This window comes from Amblyomma mixtum, chromosome 5 (genome assembly GCF_055824585.1).
Source record: "Amblyomma mixtum isolate Tamu chromosome 5, ASM5582458v1, whole genome shotgun sequence".
Lineage (NCBI taxonomy): Eukaryota > Metazoa > Arthropoda > Arachnida > Ixodida > Ixodidae > Amblyomma > Amblyomma mixtum.
Window position 1 is genome coordinate 81058664 of NC_143016.1, and position 22276 is coordinate 81080939.

General features: G+C 45.8%; 1 protein-coding gene across 4 annotated transcripts in view; it reads left to right on the forward strand.

The window, feature by feature from the left end:
• The first annotated feature begins 4376 nt into the window (after positions 1-4376).
• The window catches only part of LOC149342799 (polyamine deacetylase HDAC10-like), a 55177-nt gene continuing 37277 nt past the window's right edge, over positions 4377-22276 (forward strand). Inside the window, exons 1-7 of one of the 4 annotated variants that reach the window (XM_089545263.1) lie at positions 4377-4528; positions 11464-11539; positions 13384-13471; positions 15040-15080; positions 17441-17540; positions 18118-18189; positions 20399-20529. In XM_089545263.1, the coding sequence (XP_089401389.1) occupies positions 11478-11539; positions 13384-13471; positions 15040-15080; positions 17441-17540; positions 18118-18189; positions 20399-20529 (494 nt within the window). In that variant the 5' untranslated portion in view covers positions 4377-4528; positions 11464-11477. Of the gene's footprint in view, positions 4529-5251; positions 5316-5502; positions 5851-11463; positions 11540-13383; positions 13472-15039; positions 15081-17440; positions 17541-18117; positions 18190-20398; positions 20530-22276 lie in introns of those variants that run through there. The other 3 variants (XM_089545264.1, XR_016283074.1, XM_089545262.1) reach the window with 3 other exon arrangements.

A 22276-nucleotide genomic window follows, 5' to 3' on the forward strand; every position in this document is an offset into this window, starting at 1 on the left:
TCTGTAAATTGTAAATTGGATGGCTAGCTCTCCTATTGGCTAAGTAATGAACACTACAAAAACTAACATTTCGTAATTAACAGGCGCACTTTTAAGAGTAAATATGTTTAAAAAAAAATGTTGTTGCTTAGATAGTTAAAGAGGTTTTTTAATTGCATTTAAGAAAAGTAGAACCTTTTATTGGCGTCGTTTGTCGTCGCGTTTTCACTACTATGGGTTTTACACACTGCGTTCGCGCGAAAATCGTCTGCGCACACACGAACAGCGTTTTCGGAATGAAACGTCTTAGTAGTGCCACTCCGTGTTCCCGAAAAATTACGACTGTGCCGCAACAAGTAGCTCACCGCCCCATGAAGCTTTGAGCGTCCATGGTGGCTGAAGTGCAGCGCCGCCAGCTTTCCCTCTAGGTAACAGTAAGAAACTCTGGCAGGTGTGATGATGATGATGCCACAAGGTCACATGACCTATGCGGCGCACCTAGGTTTCTTCTCCGGCGGAGCGCCACCTGGGCACCTACGCCACCCTATTTTCTGCTCACAATGCCGACAACTAAAATAATTTCTCTGTAACAACGCGAGGAGCAAACCTTCAATTCTTCATAAACAATGTTAATTTTAGACGCTTTTTCTGTTCTGCTGCCCAGTAGGGAAAAAAAGTTATTCGCGGAAATTTGCTCCTTTTTGACCGCTGTCTCGTTCACGAAGGCTCACATTTTTTCTCTGCTTGGTAAAGACGAAACACCCAGTTATAAAAACAAATAACCAGTTACCATAACTGAACGGCCGCATTTCGATGGAGGCGAAATGCCAGACGCCAGTGTACTGTGATATGTTAGTGCAGGTTAAAGAACCCGAGGTCGCCGAGGTAGTCGAAAATATCCGGACCCCTCCACTACGGCGTCCCTCATAAACTTAGTCGCTTTAGGACATTAAACACGCTAAGAACTAGCGCAGCGGCATTTCGTGCACCCTTTTTCAGTACTGCCTGATCTGCCCGCCATCCAAGTAACTTCCAGTATCCAGCTCCCACCAGTGCCTCCTATGCACTGCTTCCTCTTACACTACCAAGTTCTCCACGCTGTTTAGGAAAATCTTCGGCAGGTACGGATGTCAATACATGCAGACATTTGTGTTTGGCTTGCCGGCTACCAACATAAGCGATGATCTTATAGCTCGAAAGAGATTATCTTCAAAGTGTGGAATTGACTATATAAGCCGGGAGGTCCAGCTTTGTCCTGTTCTCAGGTGTAGGAAGACGTAATGCGCGCCTGGAGGTCGACCTCGTCGGCAGCTTTTTATTTCAGTCGCAGGCGCTGGATTTCTTGGCGTCGTTCTTGACTCCCGACTGCATAGGGGAAGGGGGGGGGGGGGGGGGGGGGGGGGTTACTGCCCTATCTCTATCACCAGCCTCAAGGAGTGAACAAAGGGAAATCATCCTTCCTAACACGCCAAGCCCCATACAACCTTGGGGGTGAGGCGGATAATGTGCCAACAGTTCAGTTTTTCTGTCCATGTATCATACCTTGATTGTTTAGAAATTTTGCACCGACACAGCCTAAGGATAGCCATTGGAGTGCATAAGTGGTTACCAACAATCACATTATTTATGGGTCGCTTTCGAAACCCCTCCGCCTTATGGCTTCACAAAGGTTATTAATCCAGGTTGGTCGCATCGGAAAGACGTTAGCTGAGTGAGCTCTGCTCCACGCGTCTTCGAAAGTGGTCTGAGTCCCGTGTTTACTAGGCGCTTAACGCTGTCCATGCCCAATGTCTTAGCTTTCGGAGACAAAGGTGGTGGTTAAACTTGTTTTGGTCACTTGAGAGCCTCGACTGCACGTTGACCATTCCTCGCGTTCGCGCTAAGCGGGGTGCTACTTTGACGGAAACTCGTTCGTTTGTGCTTGGCCATTTTGCTTGATAAATTTATCACTATCTCCAAGCTTTCGCCGATGATCCTGGTACAATGTCAGCAGAACTAGCGCAGCGGCATTTCGTGCACCCTTTTTCAGTACTGCCTGATCTGCCCGCCTTACTCCAGTTGTGTCCTCCACTACGGCTGAGAGCGTTGCTGTTGAGGCGACATTAAGGACGGTATGCTCATTCCCGGCTTAACCTGTCGCAATTTAAATGGGTTCGAGATCTGCCCTTACAAAGTTGGAGCAAGTCTTAGGTCTGTGCACTGGTGTATCAATTGCAGGCCAGGAATTCTCTACGCGTTTTCAATGGGTAACTTCACACTGGGGTGGCTAACAGCCTCGTCATTAAAGCGCTGCCTGTTGATGCACTGAGAGAACTCCCCTAAGGCACCAAGGCAATTCTTTAAAGAAACGACGCTTAGCCATTTCAGATCCTTGTCGTGCCCGCCGAACCAACCGCGTGTGGCCAAGAATCTAAAGAAACCTCAAGCCACTCTACTCCCCCGCATTCTCACGGGCTCCGCTGACACCCCAGTTTCACGCATAGGCACCAAATGCCCCCCCCCCCCCCCCCCCCCCCCCCCCCCCCCCCCTTGAGGATTAAGCGATGGGGTCAGGAGGAAGCATGTTTTCTTTCGTACCGTTTTGGACAAATCGACTAAGCAACTATTGCCTAAAAGTTTCATGAAGCACACTTGTCGCTCACCAAGAAAGGAAAAGGGTGAGAGCACTGTAGATCAGTTCACCATCAAATGATCTGACTGGAAACGGGAGCTTTCCGAATGTCTCCTGTTCGAAGTTTTTATGCGGAATCAAGTAATCAAGTGAACTGCCTTTTGATAAGCGTAGGTTTTTCTTTGGTGCACAGTCTTTTTCTGGAAAAGCGTGCTGATTGCCCCCCCCCCCCCCCCTCCTTCCTGGCAGATTGAAAACTCGGAGCCTATGCCAGCGGGGAGGGGTGAGGGTAAAGTGTATGTCTATAATTAGCGCCAGTGTTGCATATTTGTTATCTAGGAAGTGGTGGGGCGGGACTTACCCCATCCAACTATCATCCCTCTTTCCCCACTCCTGCCTGCGCCCTATGCCCAGAACATTTCGCCTCTTCCCTCCACGTCCTCTCTCCTTACCCGGTGGACCCTCACCCGCGGAGCCTATAGTGTATATCAAGACCTGGAAGGACTGGCAGACCCTGATGCGCTCGGAGGACCCGGCAGTGCAGACCATCGCCACCGGCTTGACCGCCAGTGTTATGGACCTTAGGAACATGAACACTTGAGTGCAGGGGAGTCATGCGGGAACCAAGGGGCGTGCCCCGAATTGCTCTTATAATAAAGTCTCTCTCTCTATCTCTCTGCGAGAGTGGGTGCATAAGACTGGTCGGGCATCGTCTCCGTTGTGTTCTTCATGTGGTTTGTGCGGCGGTATAAACCATTATCTATGTACTGCCCAGATTACAACGAGATGTGCTTTTTACTCGCTTTCCTCAGGAAGGCAGGAGTACCACACGGTTCACTGTTAAGACATCATTTACCCTAGAGATAACCGGCCATTCAGAAAAGAGGCTTGCCGCCTTCTTCTTGATTTCCTTCATGACACTGACCTGTACACCCTGCCCGGTGGCTCAGTGGTTAGCGCGCTTGTCTACCGAGCCAGATTACCCGGGTTCGAACCCGACCGCGGCGGCCGTGTTTCGATGGAGGCGAAACGCAAATGCGTCCGTGTGCTGTGCGATGTCAGTGCACGTTAAAGATCCTCAGGTGGTCAAAATTATTCCCGAGCCCTCCACTACGGCACCTCTTCCTTCTTTCACTCCCACCTTCCTCCCTTCCCTTACGGCGCGGTTCGAATGTCCACCATGATGCGAGACGATTACTGCGCCATTTCCGGTCCCCAAAAAGCCAATTTCCTGAACTGCACTCAAAAAGGGTACAGTAGCAGTTGTCGGGTATAGTGCGGGCTAGCATGCTAGGTGGCGTCGAGCTGCTATAGGTCACAGATCTGAGCCGTAAAACTCTTGTACTGGATTAAAAATTAAGTGTCGCTACGCTGGAGCAATTGCGGGCAGGATTATTGTAAGGCTAACCCTACCCGTAGCTTATACCCTCAACCCCTGGAGCACTGCTTCCACTCGGAACGTCTATAGCTTCCCCTGTGTTTCGTAAGCACTACTTAAACTTAACTGTCTGCTCACTGTGAATACGGAAAGAGCGTAGTAGGGGTGCGCATCTGTTTGCATAGTCGTGCAGGAAGCAGGAAACAACAACAACAGCAACAACAAATATAAACGTGTCCCAGATTGGGTTCTCCGTGCCTGCACACCTGCTGATGCAGCGACCGTTTCCGCTCAATGGGCCTCAACCTGAAAACAAAGCGCAGCTGCAGCGACTTTTCGCCGATTGCTGCTGCGAGGCAAAATGTTACGGGGGTGCGCGGAGAGGTCACACTTGCGTATGCTATAAACGATTATAGTCGCACATACGCGCGATAAGCGGGAACCGCCTGGCCACACGCCGCGCGAACGCAGTAAAGAAAAGGTGTGGCCCCCGCACGGCAACAACAGCAACGCGAACGTCGGGACCTCGCTATACGTATCGTGTCGGCTTCTGTTCGAAGGTGAGGTCTTTCCTAGACTGGGAAATAGTCAACAGCTCACCCTTTACACCGGCGCAGTGGCACTTTATTGTCACCTGGCTTACCTACTGATGTGTTTTATCCCAACACCATGTTTGCGACCATATTCTCTATCTGGCTGGAATATATACAGGGTGTTTCACCCGATATTTAACACAAGTTTTGAAAATAGGCTTTTTGAGTTACAAGAGCGCTTTTTTCGCCACAGCATTTTCAGCGGAGTAGTCAGTCAGAACACAGCCAAGACATGGTAACTTGCAGGCTGGTTAACTAATATTGAATAGTCAACTTTTTAACTATTACCGTTAGGCTCCTTAATATTCGTTTTGTTTTGGCGTTGTTGTAGCCAAGAAATTTTCGCTACATCGAGCCAAAATGCATGCGCTTTCGATAAGCCTGCAGGCAAAGCAACCTTTCCAGCGCACGTAACTCGTCGAAATAGCCAAAATGTGTCGGGCCACTGCGCCGAGGGTAACCGTGGTGTCGAAATTTTAAAAACTGATACGGATGTTACTTACGGGGAGCTACACTCCTCTCAGTTATTAAGGAGTCTAACTCTAATAGTTAAAAAGTTAATTATTCAATATTAGCTAATCAGCCTGCTAGTCACCACGCCTTAGCTGTATTCTGAGGTACTACTGCGCTGACAATGATATGCCGAAAAAAGCTGTCTTCGAACTAAAGAAGTCTCTTTTTTTTAATGTGTACAGTTTTAGGTGAAACACCCTGTATAATCCCGATCACGTGCTTTGCGCCAGATGGAGCTCAGGCAAGTGTTTTTGATGAAAACATGCAGTGGCGCAGCCGGAGGTTCTCATTATTACCTTTTGCGAGTGTGTGGAGCGGAGTGTTAAGAAGAGGAGAGGCTGCGGTCACTCTGCCTCTTGGGGGAGGGGGGGGGGGGGGGGGGAGGTGAAAATTATGAAATGCTGCGTATGCCTTATATGGTTGTTTCATACGGAATAGACTATAATGAGGGAGATGGCTTCAGCACTCCCATCGAATTTCCCGCTGTGCGGCACTGCCCTGTATGAAGGGCGTACTCGGAAGTATAGTGCGACGTGCTGTAAGCCGAATGAGCTTGGCCGAATTTCTACGTTACGACTGCCCGTATACAAGCCCGCAAAGCTTCTAGGCTGCTTCAACAATGCTTTTGAAGACGCTGCGGTATTCGTGGTGGCACATACACGTACCGCAATGTTACGCAACTCGACAACATCTCCGAACATTAGTCGACTTCACCTCCGCCAAGCAGCTGGACGCGGGAACAGAACCACGGTCGCATGCAAGCGTCGACCTGAAGGGTGAGAAAGCGACTGTTGCGAGGATTATGTAGGCGATGCCAAGAGTTCCTGATCAGCCTTATTGCGAGAAGCGTTCAACATTTCGCATTAAAATACCGGTTCGGGACACGATGTTACGACCGTTTTCATATTAACTTAATGGCGCCATGGCGCTAGGGTTGAAGCATTTTCCCCGCGGACGCATGTTTCTTAAATTTTTTTGCGTAGTCTGCGTCAGAGCTGGCATTGCACCTGCTTTTGCGAGATGAAAGCGGTGTCGGCAAACATGTCATTTGTTTTAGAACCTGCGGCCCAAAGCAATAACTGAGATTAACTAGTAAGTTCTGTAGTTGGATCATTGCAAGAATCATGTCCAACAATCTTGGACAAAAAATTTCGAATATTAGAAAACTGTAAGGCAATATTGAAGGCAATGGTCCATTCATCCGATCTATTGCAAAATCTTTCTTTTATAGTGTGTCATCGCTCGCATCGAGCAGTTAAGACTGCCATAGAAAGCCAATGGGGTAAGCTTTCGACGGTAATAGTAATAGTAACAAGGTAACTATGCGGGCTAGTTGATGTGTATCACACATCACTGGACCAGCGAACAAACACGGGAGTAGTGGAGAACACGAGATAGCGCTGAACTAACAACTGAAGTTTTATTGAAAAGCGGCCGACCCAAGAAATCAAGCAATGTGTGCGTATCATGTACGCAAACGCACACGTGGAGATTCATTTAAAACACCTAAAATACGCGCAAGCTTCAGTCGCCAAATCTTCACGCAAAGTAATAGACTTTTAAGCGAAAATTTTGATCAATGCAATCTACATGCGAGTAACAATCGATAACCTGTTTTTAACACAGACAACAAATGCAGCATGGAAACTACTTGCTCATGTCCAGCATTCTCGTACAAAAATTTAAAAAATTGGAAAATTATAAGATACTCCAATGGAAATATTGAAGGTAATGGTCCATTTTTCTGATATGTTTTCTTTTAAAGTGTTTCCATCGATCGCATCGGACAGTTAAGATTGCCATAGAAGACCAATGGGGGAACGCTTTTGTCGATATTAAAAACGTTAATAGGTAAATAAATGCAAGAGTGCCGTCTGGTGATCTGCCGATATGTTGATTGTTATGGAATCTTACAATATATGAAGAAAAAAATGCGTTCATGAACGGTTTCTCGCCCAAAATGCTTTTGTGAATGAGTAATTACTCCCTTATTACAAATCTACTCCACCTTGGGGGATTCCCCTAAAAATATTTGGTCAACACTGTTCCCACTTCGAGTTATAGATCAATTCGCTCTCGCCCTACCATAAGCTTGCCGTCCCGGTTAGCTCAATTGGTAGAGCGACTGCTCCGGTGAAGCGTTGGTCCCGGGTTCGAACCCCGGACCAGGACGAATTTTTCTTTAACTACGAAGTTTCTGTGAAAGCTGTATAGCTTTCCTTTGTGGCCGTATGGCTGCACTCGGGTGGACGTCAATGAGTAATTACTCCCTTATTGTTTGGTAGGGGTATCTCGGATAGTATACCAGGACGATGATTAGCATACCTGCTGGCTACACAGCGTTACTTGTTCTTAGCTCGGTCCTAAAAAACATAGCGTTGGCGGAGTCGTCCGCATAGCCCTTCGAGAAACCACCGGTAAAACTACATCTCCCACTTACGAGCCCGGTACCTCCCCCACCTCCCAGGTCGAAGCGGATAATCTAACCCTTAGGTCACCACTGCGGTGGCTTAGTGGTTAACGAGTCCCCTCTAGTATGTCACCGCTAATATGTCTCCATTTTTTCGCAATCACAAGCCAGCTGACGCTGGATCATTCGTGCTACTAACTCGTAACCATTTTGTGATATTTTTTTTCGCTTCGGAGCACTCTTTATCGCGTTTATTAACCTTTGTATAGCCAAACCCTGATCTGTTTCAACGATTGCGAAAACCCACGTAACGCTCTGACTGCTTGTTCCGTGCTTACCGCATGTGCGCACAACAGTACAGGGACGGATGTGGTCACATGCCATGAGCGCTTGTTGCAAAGGTGCACTGCTGCGTCACCGACATCCCCATCCGCTGTAACAAGCACGTCACCTAGTAGAGAAGTGGCCCATGGGAGCTCTGTGCCGAACCAGCTGCCAGGAGATGTGACGCCATCGGCTGAGCGTGAGCACAGGCACATAGAGAGATCCGCACCCAACAATTCTGGAAAAAAGCATTTTTGGGAGGGAAACCGTTTAAGAACGCAATTTTTCATATAATGTAAGATTTCCGTATAACAATCAATATATCCGCACATCACCTGACGGTACTCTTGCATTTTTTTTCTGTTAACGTTTTTGCTGTCGTCAAAAGCGTTTCCCCATTGGTTTTCTAAGGCAGTCTTAACTGTTCGATGCGATCGATGGAAACACTTTCAAAGAAAGATTTTGCTACATATCGGAAGAATGGACCATTACCTTCAATATTTGCCTAATAGTATCTTACCATTTTCAAATTTTCAAATTTTTTGTTCGAGAACGTTGGACATGTCTGCGCGGCCAGCGCGTTGAACAAGCAACACCATCGGCTACGATCCATGCTGCACTCGCTGCAGAAGTCGTAAGCATTCTGCCAGTAGCTCTTGCACAGAAGCCACCGCGGTTTCTCAGTGGATATGGCACTCGGCTGCTGACCTGAAAGACGCGGGTTCGATCCCGGCCGCGGCGGTCGAATTTAGATGGAGGCGAAATTCTAGAGGCCCGTATACTGTGTGATGTCAGTGCACGCTAAAGATCCCCACGTGGTCGAAATTTCCGGAGCCCTTCACTACGGCGTCCTTCATAGCCTGAGTCTCTTTGTGACGTTGATCCTCCATAAACCATAAACCAAATATTCTTGCATAGCTGTGCATCCCGGCCGCGGCGGTCGAATTTCTATCGAGGCGAAATCCTAAAGGCCCGTATACTGTGCGATGTCAGTGCACGCTAAAGAACCCCAGGTGGTCGAAATTTCCGGAGCCCTCCACTACGGCGTCCCTCATAGCCGGAGTCGCGTTGTGACGTTAATCCCCCATAAACCATAAACCTAATCTTCTTGCATAGCTGTGCAACCCATTACTCTGGCACTGATACGCCTCGTCTATAAGAAAGAGCATACTTCTGTACTTGCTCGTTGACAGAACATGCCCTCCTCGCATTCTGCTGCGCTGCTATCAAACGGTGCGGGACAGAATCCGAGATACGCGTATACGTTAAACCTTCCCGGGCCTTCTTTTATTGCCGCTAGAACAACGCCTTAAGTTGCAGCCTTATCGCGGATACAACAGGCCGAGAACATAGGGGCACCTTGTGGGCTGATCGCAGTCCGATGGCGTGTTTAGCTCTATAGCTTTGCCAAGGTTTTTCTTGCGAAGTGTAAATATGGCCGTCAGCACTTCGTCGGTCTGCGGTCGCGTTTGTACTTTGGTTTCTCGTTATATCTTGACTGAACCGGTGTTGCACTGAACGGGACAGAACAAGCTTATAATTTTCTGTGTTTTGTTAATCGCGGTTAGACCCACGTGTGCGAACGAAAGGCGGACGCTGCCCGCTCTCATGGCGTGTTTTTAAAGTAAAGTACGCCATTGTCAAATGACCTCATTCTGGACATTTGCAGAGAGGCTCGGAATTCTCTCCAGACAGTTCCGGGATTACTTCGCTCTTTAAGCAGCCCAGGTACCGACTCGCGGCTGCGATCGGGTAGATAAGAGATGCATTTGTATCTGTATTTCTCTGAGCCGATTACTCCTTTCTTTCTTCCACTCTCTCGCTCCCTGGCGGAGATTAACGGGAAAACTAAAGAATCAATTCACTCAGGTTGGCCTCTATGTCGTCGTCTGGAAATAAACCTCTCTTTCGCTCACCCTCTACATTGTACTAGCGGTATGAAAATGCACCGGCGGGCCAATGAAACACATAAAAAAGCCTCAGTGGTTATGCCACATATATGCATAGCGAAACAATATCGACATTGTTCACCTAAAGATGAAGCACGCCAACGGACATTGAGGCAAGTTATGTCAGCAGGTGCTTTAGCTTTTGCTTTATTGGGGTTTAACGCCCCAAAGCGGCTCAGGCTATCAGGGACGCCGTAGTGAAGGGCTCCGAAAATTTCGACCACCTGGGGTTCTTTAACGTGCACTGACATCGCACAGAACACGGGCCTCCAGAATTTCGCCTCCATCAAAATTCGACCGCCGCGGCCGGGATTGAACCCGCGTATTTTGGGTCAGCAGCCGAGCGCCGTAACCACTGAGCCACCGCGGCGGGGCTATGTCAGCAGACTTTTACCAGCTCGGCAGCAAGCTAAGTCGATAACTCACGGGTGGACAAGACTAAATAAGAGACATACAATTAAAACATTTAGCAGCAGACCGTCAGGGATGACGCCATGATTGCAAAGATCCAAAATGGGGGCAAAATAATCGAAGACATTGTATAATCGATACAGCTGGTGTATGTACACACCAGCTGTATCGATAGCGTTTGTGCGTGTGTACACACACATGCATGAACGCTATCATAGTCGCTCATCGCCACGAAATGGTGGCATAACGCACAGTGGCCCCTTGGGTCTTCGTCAGCTGAAAAGAATAGAGAGATAGCTGAGCTTCATGCGGATGTTGCTGGCCTGTAAGCCTATGCCAGAAGCAATAATATTTATATACAACATTGAAAAACATATAGAGACAGCGAAACAACAAAGATCTTGAAGCTTTAATGAAATCTCGCGTAGAGGCTAGGTGTCCCTTAACCGGATCTTGATCAAGTAAGCAGAATACACCAAAGGTAGGGCAATTTTCTTATCAACGAGAACCTGACTCCTCAAACAAAGGGATTGCTTTTGTTTTACCGGCTTACATCATAGAGGCACTTCACATTTACTTATTTGGTCCATGCTCTGCCCCCCCCCCCCTTCCCCTTGCCCCTGCTTTCACCCTCTTCCCCTGTTGTAAAAGCGAAAGTCTTCGCTAGGTAATTTCCGGAGCGGGTAGCCGTACCGTCGACTGTTCATGTCCTCATTACTGACCGGCGGCCACACACGAGCCAGTCAAGACAGGCAATGCAACGATGGGCGTCGTAATTTGCTGAGTTGTGAACGATTGACGGATCCAATAAAGCAACAACAGTTGTGCCGGCCAATAAACAACAGATGTGCTAACAGCTTCGTGGCTCAGACGGGCGGACGGGTGCCATTTCATTCGACACCATTTAAAGCTTCATTTGACATCAGGCTTAATTTCCTCCTTCCCGCGCTTTTTTAGTGCTAAAGAACTATTTAACATGGTTTCTACCAAATATCTTGCGTGAAGCCTCGGAGTAACTGGGATAAGTTCGGGTAAGTTCGGAGGAGCGTCGCGCCAGCTGTAGCCAATGAGAGGGTGACCTTGAGGGTGACCTTGGCACTCTCACGGTCCCTTGATTTTACACGTCTACTCGGTTTAACTACGTTAAAACCCTACCACATTTTTACTCGTTAAATATTTAATTCGTTTGCGTTATTGATACAGGAAAGAGATCAAGAAATAGCATTATTTTTACACCACCGATTCTGCCCGTTTGTGTTCACAGTGTTTGTCCTCTTCCTATATTATTTGCACAGAGTCCCTGTGCAAGATGGCGACCACTTGCTACGTAACCGACAGTTTTATGCTGAAGCACTGGAATCCACTCAAGAGGTAAGTAATCAAGCCTTTCATATATTGTCACTTGCGTCACGTTGAGTGAACAGCATAGCGAATGCACATGCCGGAAGCCTGCCTTATATTGTAAAGCAATCACACGTGCAAAAGAAGACAAGTACCACCGCTAACAACAAACACACGCAAAGTCATTGACTATTCTTAGGGAAACCCAGCATGACATTTACATTGTAAGAATAGGCCAACCCACAGAACAAAGAGAAAAGGAAACATATGCCATTAAACAGCCGGCGTCCTTTTATGACGGAAGAAGTGGTTCAAGTCAGCCATGTATAGAACACGAACGCTGTCGTCCAATATTTGATACACTATATTTTCAGCTTCGTAACTTAAATTTAAAAAAAAGTACACTCTTTACATTGCTCAAGCTCGTGTCTCGTAGTCATCGTTTCTGTCCCCTGCGCTTTTTGCAGTTTATCCACAGTCCTTCCCCCTGTCACGCTTTAGGCCGGGCTAAGAATTCGGTGCTTTGATATTTGATATAGAGTTTTGATTTTTTTTTTCTGTGGAGGTGTTTACGTGAACGAGACAGCAATATAAGAACATAACAGGATAGCCACTGATACTGGTCAGCACAGCTAGCAGGCACAGCTGCTAATTTTTCTTTTGAAACAATGAATGCGCTAATTCCTTGCTGCCTTACTGACAAATGACTCTACCGTTCTCTTTATGTTAGATACATCGGTATGGCTTGATAGCGTAACTCCTTAGATCCGGCAGTTGTGAAAGTGCGGTCTGAAGTGATAAGTGCGCGAAATTCAAAACTCTCGCCGCAGGAGAGCTCGTTTTCAACCTACCGCAACCTACCGCTCCTGTTAGCTGTCGTGGCCGCTGACGTGGCGCCACAAGTTCGCGCAGCCGCACTCGCCGTCAGGGATCGCAAGCGGCCACAATCATGCGTCATTCTTTAATTCCATGCGGCCTCGGTCCATCCCAGCAACCTATCATGTGTTTCTTCGAAGGGTCTTCGTGCGCTTCTTTAAGAGCATGAAAACAAAAATGAAAAGATTGCTTTTGACCAGTTGCGCTCTTCTTTTGACATTATACATTTCCCTCATCAAAACTTTTCCAATACCTAAGATTTAAAAGGTGACTCAGTTAATTAAAACATAATAATTACGTTCGCACGCAGTGGGACATATTATTGGTTCTCTTACGCGAGCGCCAACAGTGCGGAATTTTCAGTCCCTTCCTGTTTCAGCCGTATTTGTAACAATTATTATGACTTCAGGGTGTCACCATTTCTGACGTGAAATCAATGGTAATGACCAATAGAAAACACGGAAAACAACTATTCGTGAAAATAACTGTTAGAAAACACAGGGCTCTATGCTTACATTTCTCGCTCACGCACACACTGTCTGCGAACCATGCTCGAAAAGTGCAGTCTTGCCTAACTCGCAATAGCGCATCTCCTTTTAATGCTCTCTAAAAGTCACGTTAATTAAGAATTTCGCAGGATGCAACAAAGAAAGAGCTGTCACTATAGCTCTCTCTTTCTCAAAAAAAAAAAAAAGAAAACATCGAACTTCAGGAAGTGCATCCCCGTGTTTAACGTGCCCACTTAAAACCTCTCCCTCTGCGGCGGATGTATGAACTTAATTGGTAACATATCCGTTCACAGCAGTTACGAAGATCAGACTAAACTAGCAAAGGTAGCAACGATTTGTAAATTCTAATCGTTCATTTCTTTTTTGGCGCACTGCAACCAGAATTAAAATTAAAAGGAAAGATTTTCATACACAGAACCTATGTCCAAAAATTTTCTCAAGGCTCCCTTGTGGATTAAATCATCTTACCTTCTTTCCTCCCATGTGCAGGTGGATGCCGGAGAGGCCTAAAAGACTTCAAGTCACCTACGAGCTTCTGCAGAGCAGAGGTCTATTGGACCGAGCTCTTGTCTTACAGGTCTTCTTTTTTATATAAAATAAAATATTATTCAGCTAACAGAGTTCGATATAGAAAAAGCAATTGCAGTTAAGCATTACACAACTTAAACTGCAGTTGTAGATTAGTTGCAGTTGTAGTTGGAGCCTTGCGTCCTGCTTGTGTTCTTCTTGAGGTGGTGCCTTGGCGAAGAAAGTATGGTCAATAAATACAAACGCAGGTAGTTTTTGGATCGTGAACAGCTAATAAAGGAATATATCTGTTCATAATGTCCAGAATAAGAAGTAAATGCATTTTATCGCTTTACAACATATGCCTCTGAAAGTTCAGCGCAATTCATCACTACCTGAATTCAGGAAGAAAAAAATTCTTTGAGTTGACTTTGCAGCTACCTACGCGTCGTAGCTTTCACCTCATCGTCCCTAGGGAACTTGGTTAGCCAATGTTGCAGCTCCATCATTGTGCAGCTCGTAAGCCTACTGAACCGATAAACAGGCTCCCCGCGATGTTCCTTGCCTCATCAATCAATATCAATCGGCTTTTCACCCTCGCTTGTAAAAAAAAAATAGATAACAGAAACCTGATCTGATCTCGCTCTCGAGCACGCTTCAAATGCAGTGGTCATCTTCTGCATGCTCCTAACGTCATGCTGATGGATCGTGAAGTAATGCCAAAGCTGGCCGCAGGGAATAATGTATCCAGAGTAAAACCATGCACGATATGATTAGAAATTGTATTTGCCATTTTAAGGTTAACTTTAACACCTTAATTTCCAGTTGCACATTTGTTGCAGTTGTTGTTCTAGCCTCACGTCCTGCTTGTGACCTCTTTGATGTGTGTCAGCGAAGATCGCACTGTCAACACTCACGCAAACTGCAGCTCGTTTTTGGATCACGAACAGCTAGTAAAATGATCTGTTAAAAGACGGCCGAAGTACGATAGGTCACCGAGAATATAAAAACAGGGGACGCTTCCACTACGAAGTGCACATGTACTGTAAATTGAAATGTAATCATGGCATTGACGGAACGTTGGCGAAAACCCAATAAGCTCTAAGAGGCCACAAAGTCAGGAGATTTGTGCAAATAGATATTTGGCGCATTTTATTGCTTATATTATTTGCGAACGCCTCAATTAGAGCTCCGTATCTGACCTTGTTCAAAGATGTCTTGATAATACAGCCATATATCACATATCATACAGGCTCATACAGCCTTTCTAAAAAGCGAAGAGCCCAAGGATTAGCTTCTGGGCATGCTGTGTGGTTTGTAACGCATAAACAGCGTTCTAGATCTCTGCTACGCTGCTTTCTGGTTCCAGCATTCCAGGTGAAAACCTCGCCATCACCCCTCCAAAAGTTGGGACCCCCACGGCTGTTATCAAAGCCCCCACACGGCTCAGAAGAAAACCTCTTGGGCTCTTAACTTTTGACAAAGGCTATATGCGGAGCATTTTTCTTCAGAAACAAAACAATTGAAGATAGCGTCCAGGGTAATAACAAATAGAAACAGGATAAAAGTTCCCACACTCTCCGCTGTTTCAATCGAGCGCTTGACCATTTCTCTAAACATGAATGGGTTTCCTTTCAGTCCCGCTGCGCTACCGACGAAGAGCTTCTCTTGGCGCACACGTGCGTATGACGTTCCTAACGCTGTCCAAGATTGCCCTTTCTTTCCTAGCGTTAGGAGTATATGTGCGTTCATACGTTTCGAATAATTGAAACATTGGAAGGCTACTGAGGACGACAGCAGGATGAAAACGTATTGATTGGTTAGGAGAACTTATTGTTGGGCGAGTTGGTAACTGTTCGTAGTATATATTTAAATGCGCCAAAAAACATATACACACAAAAGAAGACAACGTGCGGGCGCTCGGTGCCGTTGTCTTCCTTTAAATATTTACAATGTCTTTCTTGGTGTTCAAAGGGAAGGAAAGATAAGGAACCTTGAGAGCGAATATTTTACCGAAATTCTTAAAGAGATTTCCTGCTTAAGAAAGGAAAGATGAAACTGTTTTAATGCTTGTTTACATATTGGGTATCACTTCGTATAGACTCGCTTAATCGCCTAGCAGTGCGACAAACTCTTTCGTTTTGTTTGGGTGAAATTCTAGAGGCCCGTGTACTGTGCGATGTCAGTGCACGTTAAAGAACCCCAGGTGGTCGAAATTTCCGGAGCCCTTCACTACGGCGTCTCTCATAGCCTGAGTCGCTTTGGGACGTTAAACCCCATAAACTAAACTAAACTAAACTAAACTAAACTAAACTAAACTAAACTAAACTAAACTAAACTAAACTAAACTAAACTAAACTAAACTAAACTAAACTAAACTAAACTAAACTAAACTAAACTAAACTAAACTAAACTAAACTAAACTTTCGTTTTGTTCGTCTTTCGTCAGCTCCGCAGAGTTAATTCGACAAGCAGTTCAAGGTACAGGTGTAGGCAAGGCACTGTTAAACTTGGTACAGTAATACTGAGTGTTGCGTCGATCAGGGAGAATCGAAAAAAATTCTCCCTGTAGAATCGCTGGCTTGTTCACGCTAGAACCTCGCACAGAGATGAAATTTAGTGGTATTTTTATTTATGCTACATTTGGATAGGGTACTTGCCTAAATCGGTGAGAATTAACTGAAAGTCCGCATCGTACGCGATAAAAAGAAAGACGGTTTCGCAACAGCTGTACCGGCCAGCAGTGCCAGCTCTTGTTGGTGGCAGAATCATAGAGTTTCTTACTATTACCTAGAGGGAAAGCTGGCGAGCCGTCTATGGGAGTTTGCATAGAGGCCCCTCGTGACCACTTCAGCCACCATGGGCGCTCAAAGCATCATGGGGCGGTGAGCTACCGACTGCAGAACTACAACTTTTGGCCAAAAAATAATGCTAAAATAAAGCTGTTCGATAAATACGAATGTCCTAACATTCAAATCCTGTCTATAAATTGCAACAAGCGAGCAGAAAAGCACGTAAATGCATAGTTTGCCCAAAAGAAGAGATGGCTTGCTATCCTATTGGCCAAGTATAGCACACCACAGAAACTAATATTTTAAGCTTAACAGGCGCACTTTTTAAGAGAAATATATTTGCAAAAAAATGTTGCTTAAACGCTTTAAGAGGTTTTTTAGTGGCATTTTGGAAAAGAGAAAGCTTTTATTGGCGTCGCGTGCTGTTGCGTTTTCGCTACTCTGGCTTTTACACACTACGTTAGCGCCAAAGTCGCTTGGGCGTAAGGCGCGCACACGGAGAAAAGCGTTTTCAGAACTGGACATCATAGTAACACCACTTTTCCGCACCAAGTAGCTCACCGGCCCATGATGCTTTGAGCGTCCATGGTGGCTGAAGTGCAGCGCCGCCAGCTTTCCCTCTAGGTAATAGTAAGAAACTCTATGGGCAAAATGACAAACGCAGACGAACGCGAGACGCGAAGCGAAGAGCGCTCCCAAACTTTTTGACGGGCAAGACATGGCGCTCTAAACTCCGCTGTTTTCGAGTGCCTCGGTGCAGCTTTCTTTGGTGTCCAAAGAAAAACAGTTCGAAACAGCGTAGGGTGCCTCGGTACCGCTTTCTTGTATCGAGGCACCCTATGCTGTTTTGAACTGTTTTTTTTTGCTCCGGCATCGGCGCATACTATGCAGACTTTTGATTAATTCTCGCCGATTCAGGCAAGACTCAAGCTTAGCATAGTGCAAAAATTACCACTGAATCCTGTACTTCTGACCGAAATTTGAGCGCGAGCAAGCGAGCGGTTTAGCCGGGAGAATTTTTCCTCGGTTTTCTCTGAGCGACGCAACACTCGGTATACATGGTAGGCGAAGTGCATTTGAGAAATGAAAAGACCAGGATGTAGAGGAAGCCGCCCCTTGAAGCATCTAAAAATCGGCACCATTTCGTTTCATTGGTGCTTAAACTTCGTTTTGGAGGTAGCATAGCGAGGTCCTCTGAGGCTCTCTCTTGCGGCTGCATGAATGACTGCGTCTCTGTGGCTCGGCAGGAAAGAGCACATAGAGAAGATCCGGGCGACTGAGTCCATGTCACTGGAGGAAGTGACGTTGGAGAACGACCGCCTCGACCCGTTGACCGTCATATGCCGGGTATGATGCATGTTTTCTTTTTTTATTGAGATGGACATAAAATGAGATGTTGGAGTCTGGTTATTGCGCCGGCTACTCCTTTGCACATGATTGAAGAAAAACATTCGTACTGGCGACATAACGTTCAAGAAGGCAAAGCTACAACACACACGATCCACAAGACAAATGCTACAATAGACACGCCAGAAATGCTAACATATAACAAAAAATAAAACTGTAATGGTATTACCTAGTGACATAAAATGAGGATATAATACAAGGAATAGTATGTAGTAATCACAGTAAACGGTTAATAAAAAAAAAACATTCAGTGTTATATTTAGCGTTATATTTATATATTTAAACATGAGTAAGAGATAAGAAGAATAAACTAAGGTGTGTGCAACGTTGCATGTGAAAGTCCTATGTTTGAGATCGGGTGTGGCCAAATTGGGTCCATTTGAATCACAGCTGGCTCGTATTTCACGGCACTTGCACGAATATTTTTCCGCGTGAATCGCGTGCGCACTCCTTTTTTCGACGAATGGTGGATATGCTACGGCAAGAGGATATACCAGCATGCCTCACGCCTGCGCAGGACACGAACAAGGCAGCGCGTCTTGCCTGCGGCTGCCTGCTCCAGGTTGTCGACGCAGTACTCACCGGACAAGTGAGCCCAACCATTCTCTATTTCTACGTCATCACGACATTCTTGATTAAATTAACCAGACGCACTGTTTTAGGCGATAAGCACTGAAAAGTAAATGATAACTGAGCGCTGCGAACTTTAATTTAGAAAATTGTAACAAAATCCAGTACCAGTTCAAAAAACTGGTGCTCGGTTATAATTTTATATTTGATAAATGCAGTGAAGTAATACCTCATTAGCAAATTCTCTAATGCTGGGAAACTATATTTAGGACACTTACTACGCAGTGCTCGTTAAAGAACCCCAGGTGGTCGAAATTTCCGGAGCCCTTCACTACGGCGTCCCTCATAGCCTGAGTCAATCACCTCTTAGTAGAAGCCGTGTTTAAAAGCGGAAGGTGGACTTGAAATGGGATTCGTCTGTTGTCAGCTATCGGGGTTTAGGAAAGTGCAAAACCTTACCGTATTTCAAAACACGGCATGCTACGCCAACCAACTTAGCAGACAACCTTGCTAAGCATAGTCTTAAATTTTTTTTCTTAGACGTTCTGGACGTTTTGAAACACCTCTAGGTGGAAGCCCCGGATGGCTGTGAGAACTTGAGGTACAGACCAATCGTGTGCATTGACAATGGCTACTTGCCGTGTGCTATTAGGCCCACCACGACATGGTAGACCACCGATGTTCAAAACTGTCGGCGCTCTCATATTGCGAAGTGCTTAAATTTGTGGTTTTCTGTCTTCTTTTTGGCTGAGGAAAAAAAGGATAGATAAAAAAAGCTCTCAAATTTAAAAATGCGCTGTACGGTGACGTCCTACGACGCTGTTTCTCGTGACAGCGTGCAGAACATGGATAGCGTTGGCAGCGGGAATGCTTGAACGCATTCACTTTTCTTGAACGTTTAGAAGTTTAGTAAACAAGCCGCTCAGTGATGGCAATATTCCTTCATGCGCAGCTCTATATACCAACAAAAGCTTTTGATATTTGGTACAGTGTTCATTATTCTTTTCACTTTTGAAGGATTAGCTCTGTATCGGGGCCAGGTCTTGCATTTATACCTATATTAGATGCATGCATTAACTTCGGGACACTAGGACAAGATCCGCGTGTGCGTCATTCAGTCGTTCCTCTTTTTATCTTACGCGCGTGTTGGTACATGCACGTCGTTAGAGTTTCAATAATATGATCTTCTCTCCTCCTTGTTATGTTTGAAATATTATGCTCCAACCCGAAAGTCTTTGAGTGTGTCCAGGTAGTACACAGCTAAACGTATGCAGCGATTTACACGCCCGCTTGTCTTCGTTACATGCCAATAGAAAACAGTAATTTTAAACGATTTCTACGGAGCCTTTGACCAGTTGCGGCGTCTTCTTCGTTGCTGCCATTTTGAAGATACTACTCGGCCATGGCAGGCCGATAGCGATTACTTCAAAAGATCATGTTTCGAACTATGGGATGTAGTACGTCACGGGACGTTTACCTTGCTCGGGAATTAACGATTCATAGTAATATCGACATTCGCGCTGTCCAGCAACTCTGCGATTTCTAATATAAGCGTGATATGTGAGTATACCCCGTACTGCGATTAATTTGTCGTCTTTAATTGACGTAAAGAAAGCACTGCATGGGCGAAGAGTTTGTGCTTCTGAAAATTATCCTTGTAAGCCAGTTCCCCCTCTGGAAGAAGTGCGTCAGGCAGTACGGATCTGCATTGATTGATCTTTCATACATACCCCAATCAAAAAATCTCAACACCGTCGGTAAACCATTCTGTAAGATTTCGCTCCAGGCCCCTACAAAGAACGCAAAATCCCACCCACGCACTCTATGGACCCACGGCCATGTTCATGTTGCATTTGCATGATGAAATCAGCTTTCTTTACCTCTTCTATCCCGCTCTGTTTATTCCCTTTGCCATCAGTTAGAAAGAGAGAGAGAGACTTTAATGAATACAGGAGAGGCCGTCAGTTAGGGTAACCTGACTAACCTGTCTGCCTTCTCTATCTCTGCCCTCACCTGAGCAGGTGAACAGAAATGGAGTGATTTTATACTGTAACAACGCAAATGTGCAGTTGCATATCAACATGACGCGGAGACGTTGTTTGTTGCGTCAGGTGTCCGCAAAAAATTCGTAACATGGACAACACATCGTAAACAGAATAAGATCTCAGATAGCGAACATTTCATCGCATTGCACAGGAAGAAAACGTTTTCTGGACGCGCACACTCAGTGCAGGAACGGTGTGGCCCTGACCCGTCCCCCGGGGCACCACTCGGATAAAGACACGGTGTCCGGCTTCTGCATCTTCAACAACGCTGCCGTCGCCGCCCCCTACGCCATGCAGCGGTACGGCCTCAAAAGGTACGCGCTTCTGTCGGTCCGCAAAAGTACTCGGCCAGTTCTTAGAAAAAAAGTTTTAAATAGGTTTTAGCCTTCCTGCTGTAACATTCTTTAACAGAATTGATTTTAAACACGTTGCACACAAAGGAAAGCCTGCAATGTTCTTTTTCAATTTCCTTTTTAAGAGTAAGACCACACAAGGTTCCGATATACTCCTGACCAGAGGCCGTATACCTTCACTACTGGTGTGCAGTTGTCTTCATGTTGTCGTAGAAGAATCGCCTCGGAATATATCTCTTCCTCATTTGCAGGCTTGCGAGGTACACATTTCCTCCGACAACTGTTCGCGACCATGTAGAAACTGACAAGTGCGTTAGTACTTCGCAGCGACCCTATAGTGGCTTCCTTGTGGATTTTCTTCCTCTTTCTGTTTACAACGAAGCTCGAGTGCTTTTTCGCATTCGCGCAGCGAGTGAATGAAAACTGCCAGTTTGGAAATGTCCTCAAGAGTCATAGTTCTACATCACTTACACTCTAAAACGCTCACGACTTTATGGGAGCAAGAAGGGACTATACTCCGTTTCATACATAGCTGTCAACACAGCCAAGGCTGCGGCGCCTGTTCGCGCTCCTCGTCCGCATCGTAATGTAGTGCATCGAAAGTGAAAAGTAATGAACTCAAAATTAAAGTAAATGTTGGTTGATATTGCAGTATAATGATAATGGTGTTTTATTTTGCAAAAAGATTGCTTTTTCTTTAATGTTCTTCAAAACAGAGTGCCTTAGTTTTCTGTTTTTTTTCGGCTCCTCCTGTATCAGGTTTTCGCAGCTAGCCGGCCGGCGATGTCGTCTGCTTTCGTCTTTCGGTTTCCGAGTATGCGGAAATGGCACCGCTGTCGCCTACTCGCTTGTTTTCTTCGCCCACTGCGGCTTCAAAAACATCTCCTGCTCGCCCGTTCTCCAAGCTGAAATCTCCGAAAATTCCGAAAGACTCCAAGCAGGTTATTGTCAACGTTTACTCTAGCGTAAGGAAGCGCTTCCCGGAGAAGAAAGTGCGTGAAGTTCTCGAAACTGTGGGCGAGATGACCGGGGTGAGCCCTCGGACAGTTGCGAGGTTCAAGAAGGAAGGTCTCGCTACTGGAATAAGATCACCCCAAAAACGACCTAGGAAGATGACCATATCTAGCTCTAGCAGTGTTAAATATGACAGCTTTGCAGTCAACGCCATCCGACTCAAGTTACATCGTATGTATGCCGTACACTACACTGCCTTTTCCTTTCGAGACAAGTAAACAGCGCTGTGTTTTTCAAAGTAGGTATTAGAGTTTGACAGTTTCGAGTTTCTACCTAATGAATCTTTTAAGAGAAATAAAAAAAACAATAAAAAACCACCTGAGCCGGGAGTCGAACCTAGGCCATTTGTAAAATGAACACACAGGCGCGCGCTTCGTACCACTCAGCCACGACGCGAGGCGGACGAACACATTTTGCTTGTTTTTTTGCAGCGGACTACTTTCGTACCTTTGGCAGCGTTGACAGCTATGTATGAAACGGAGTATAAGCTGTCCTCAGGAGCACTCCTTGTTATGAAAAAGAGTGTGCAAGAGGACTTTACTCCCTTTTTACTCTTTTCTGTTTAGAGTGCAGCAAAACAATAATATAGAACAGACTTGTCAAGTAGTCTAAGCTCAGGTAGAGTGCCATATGCACTAAACTTGCACTAAAAGGCCTACAAGTTACAGAAGGACGTCTCTTTGAAATGAAAAGA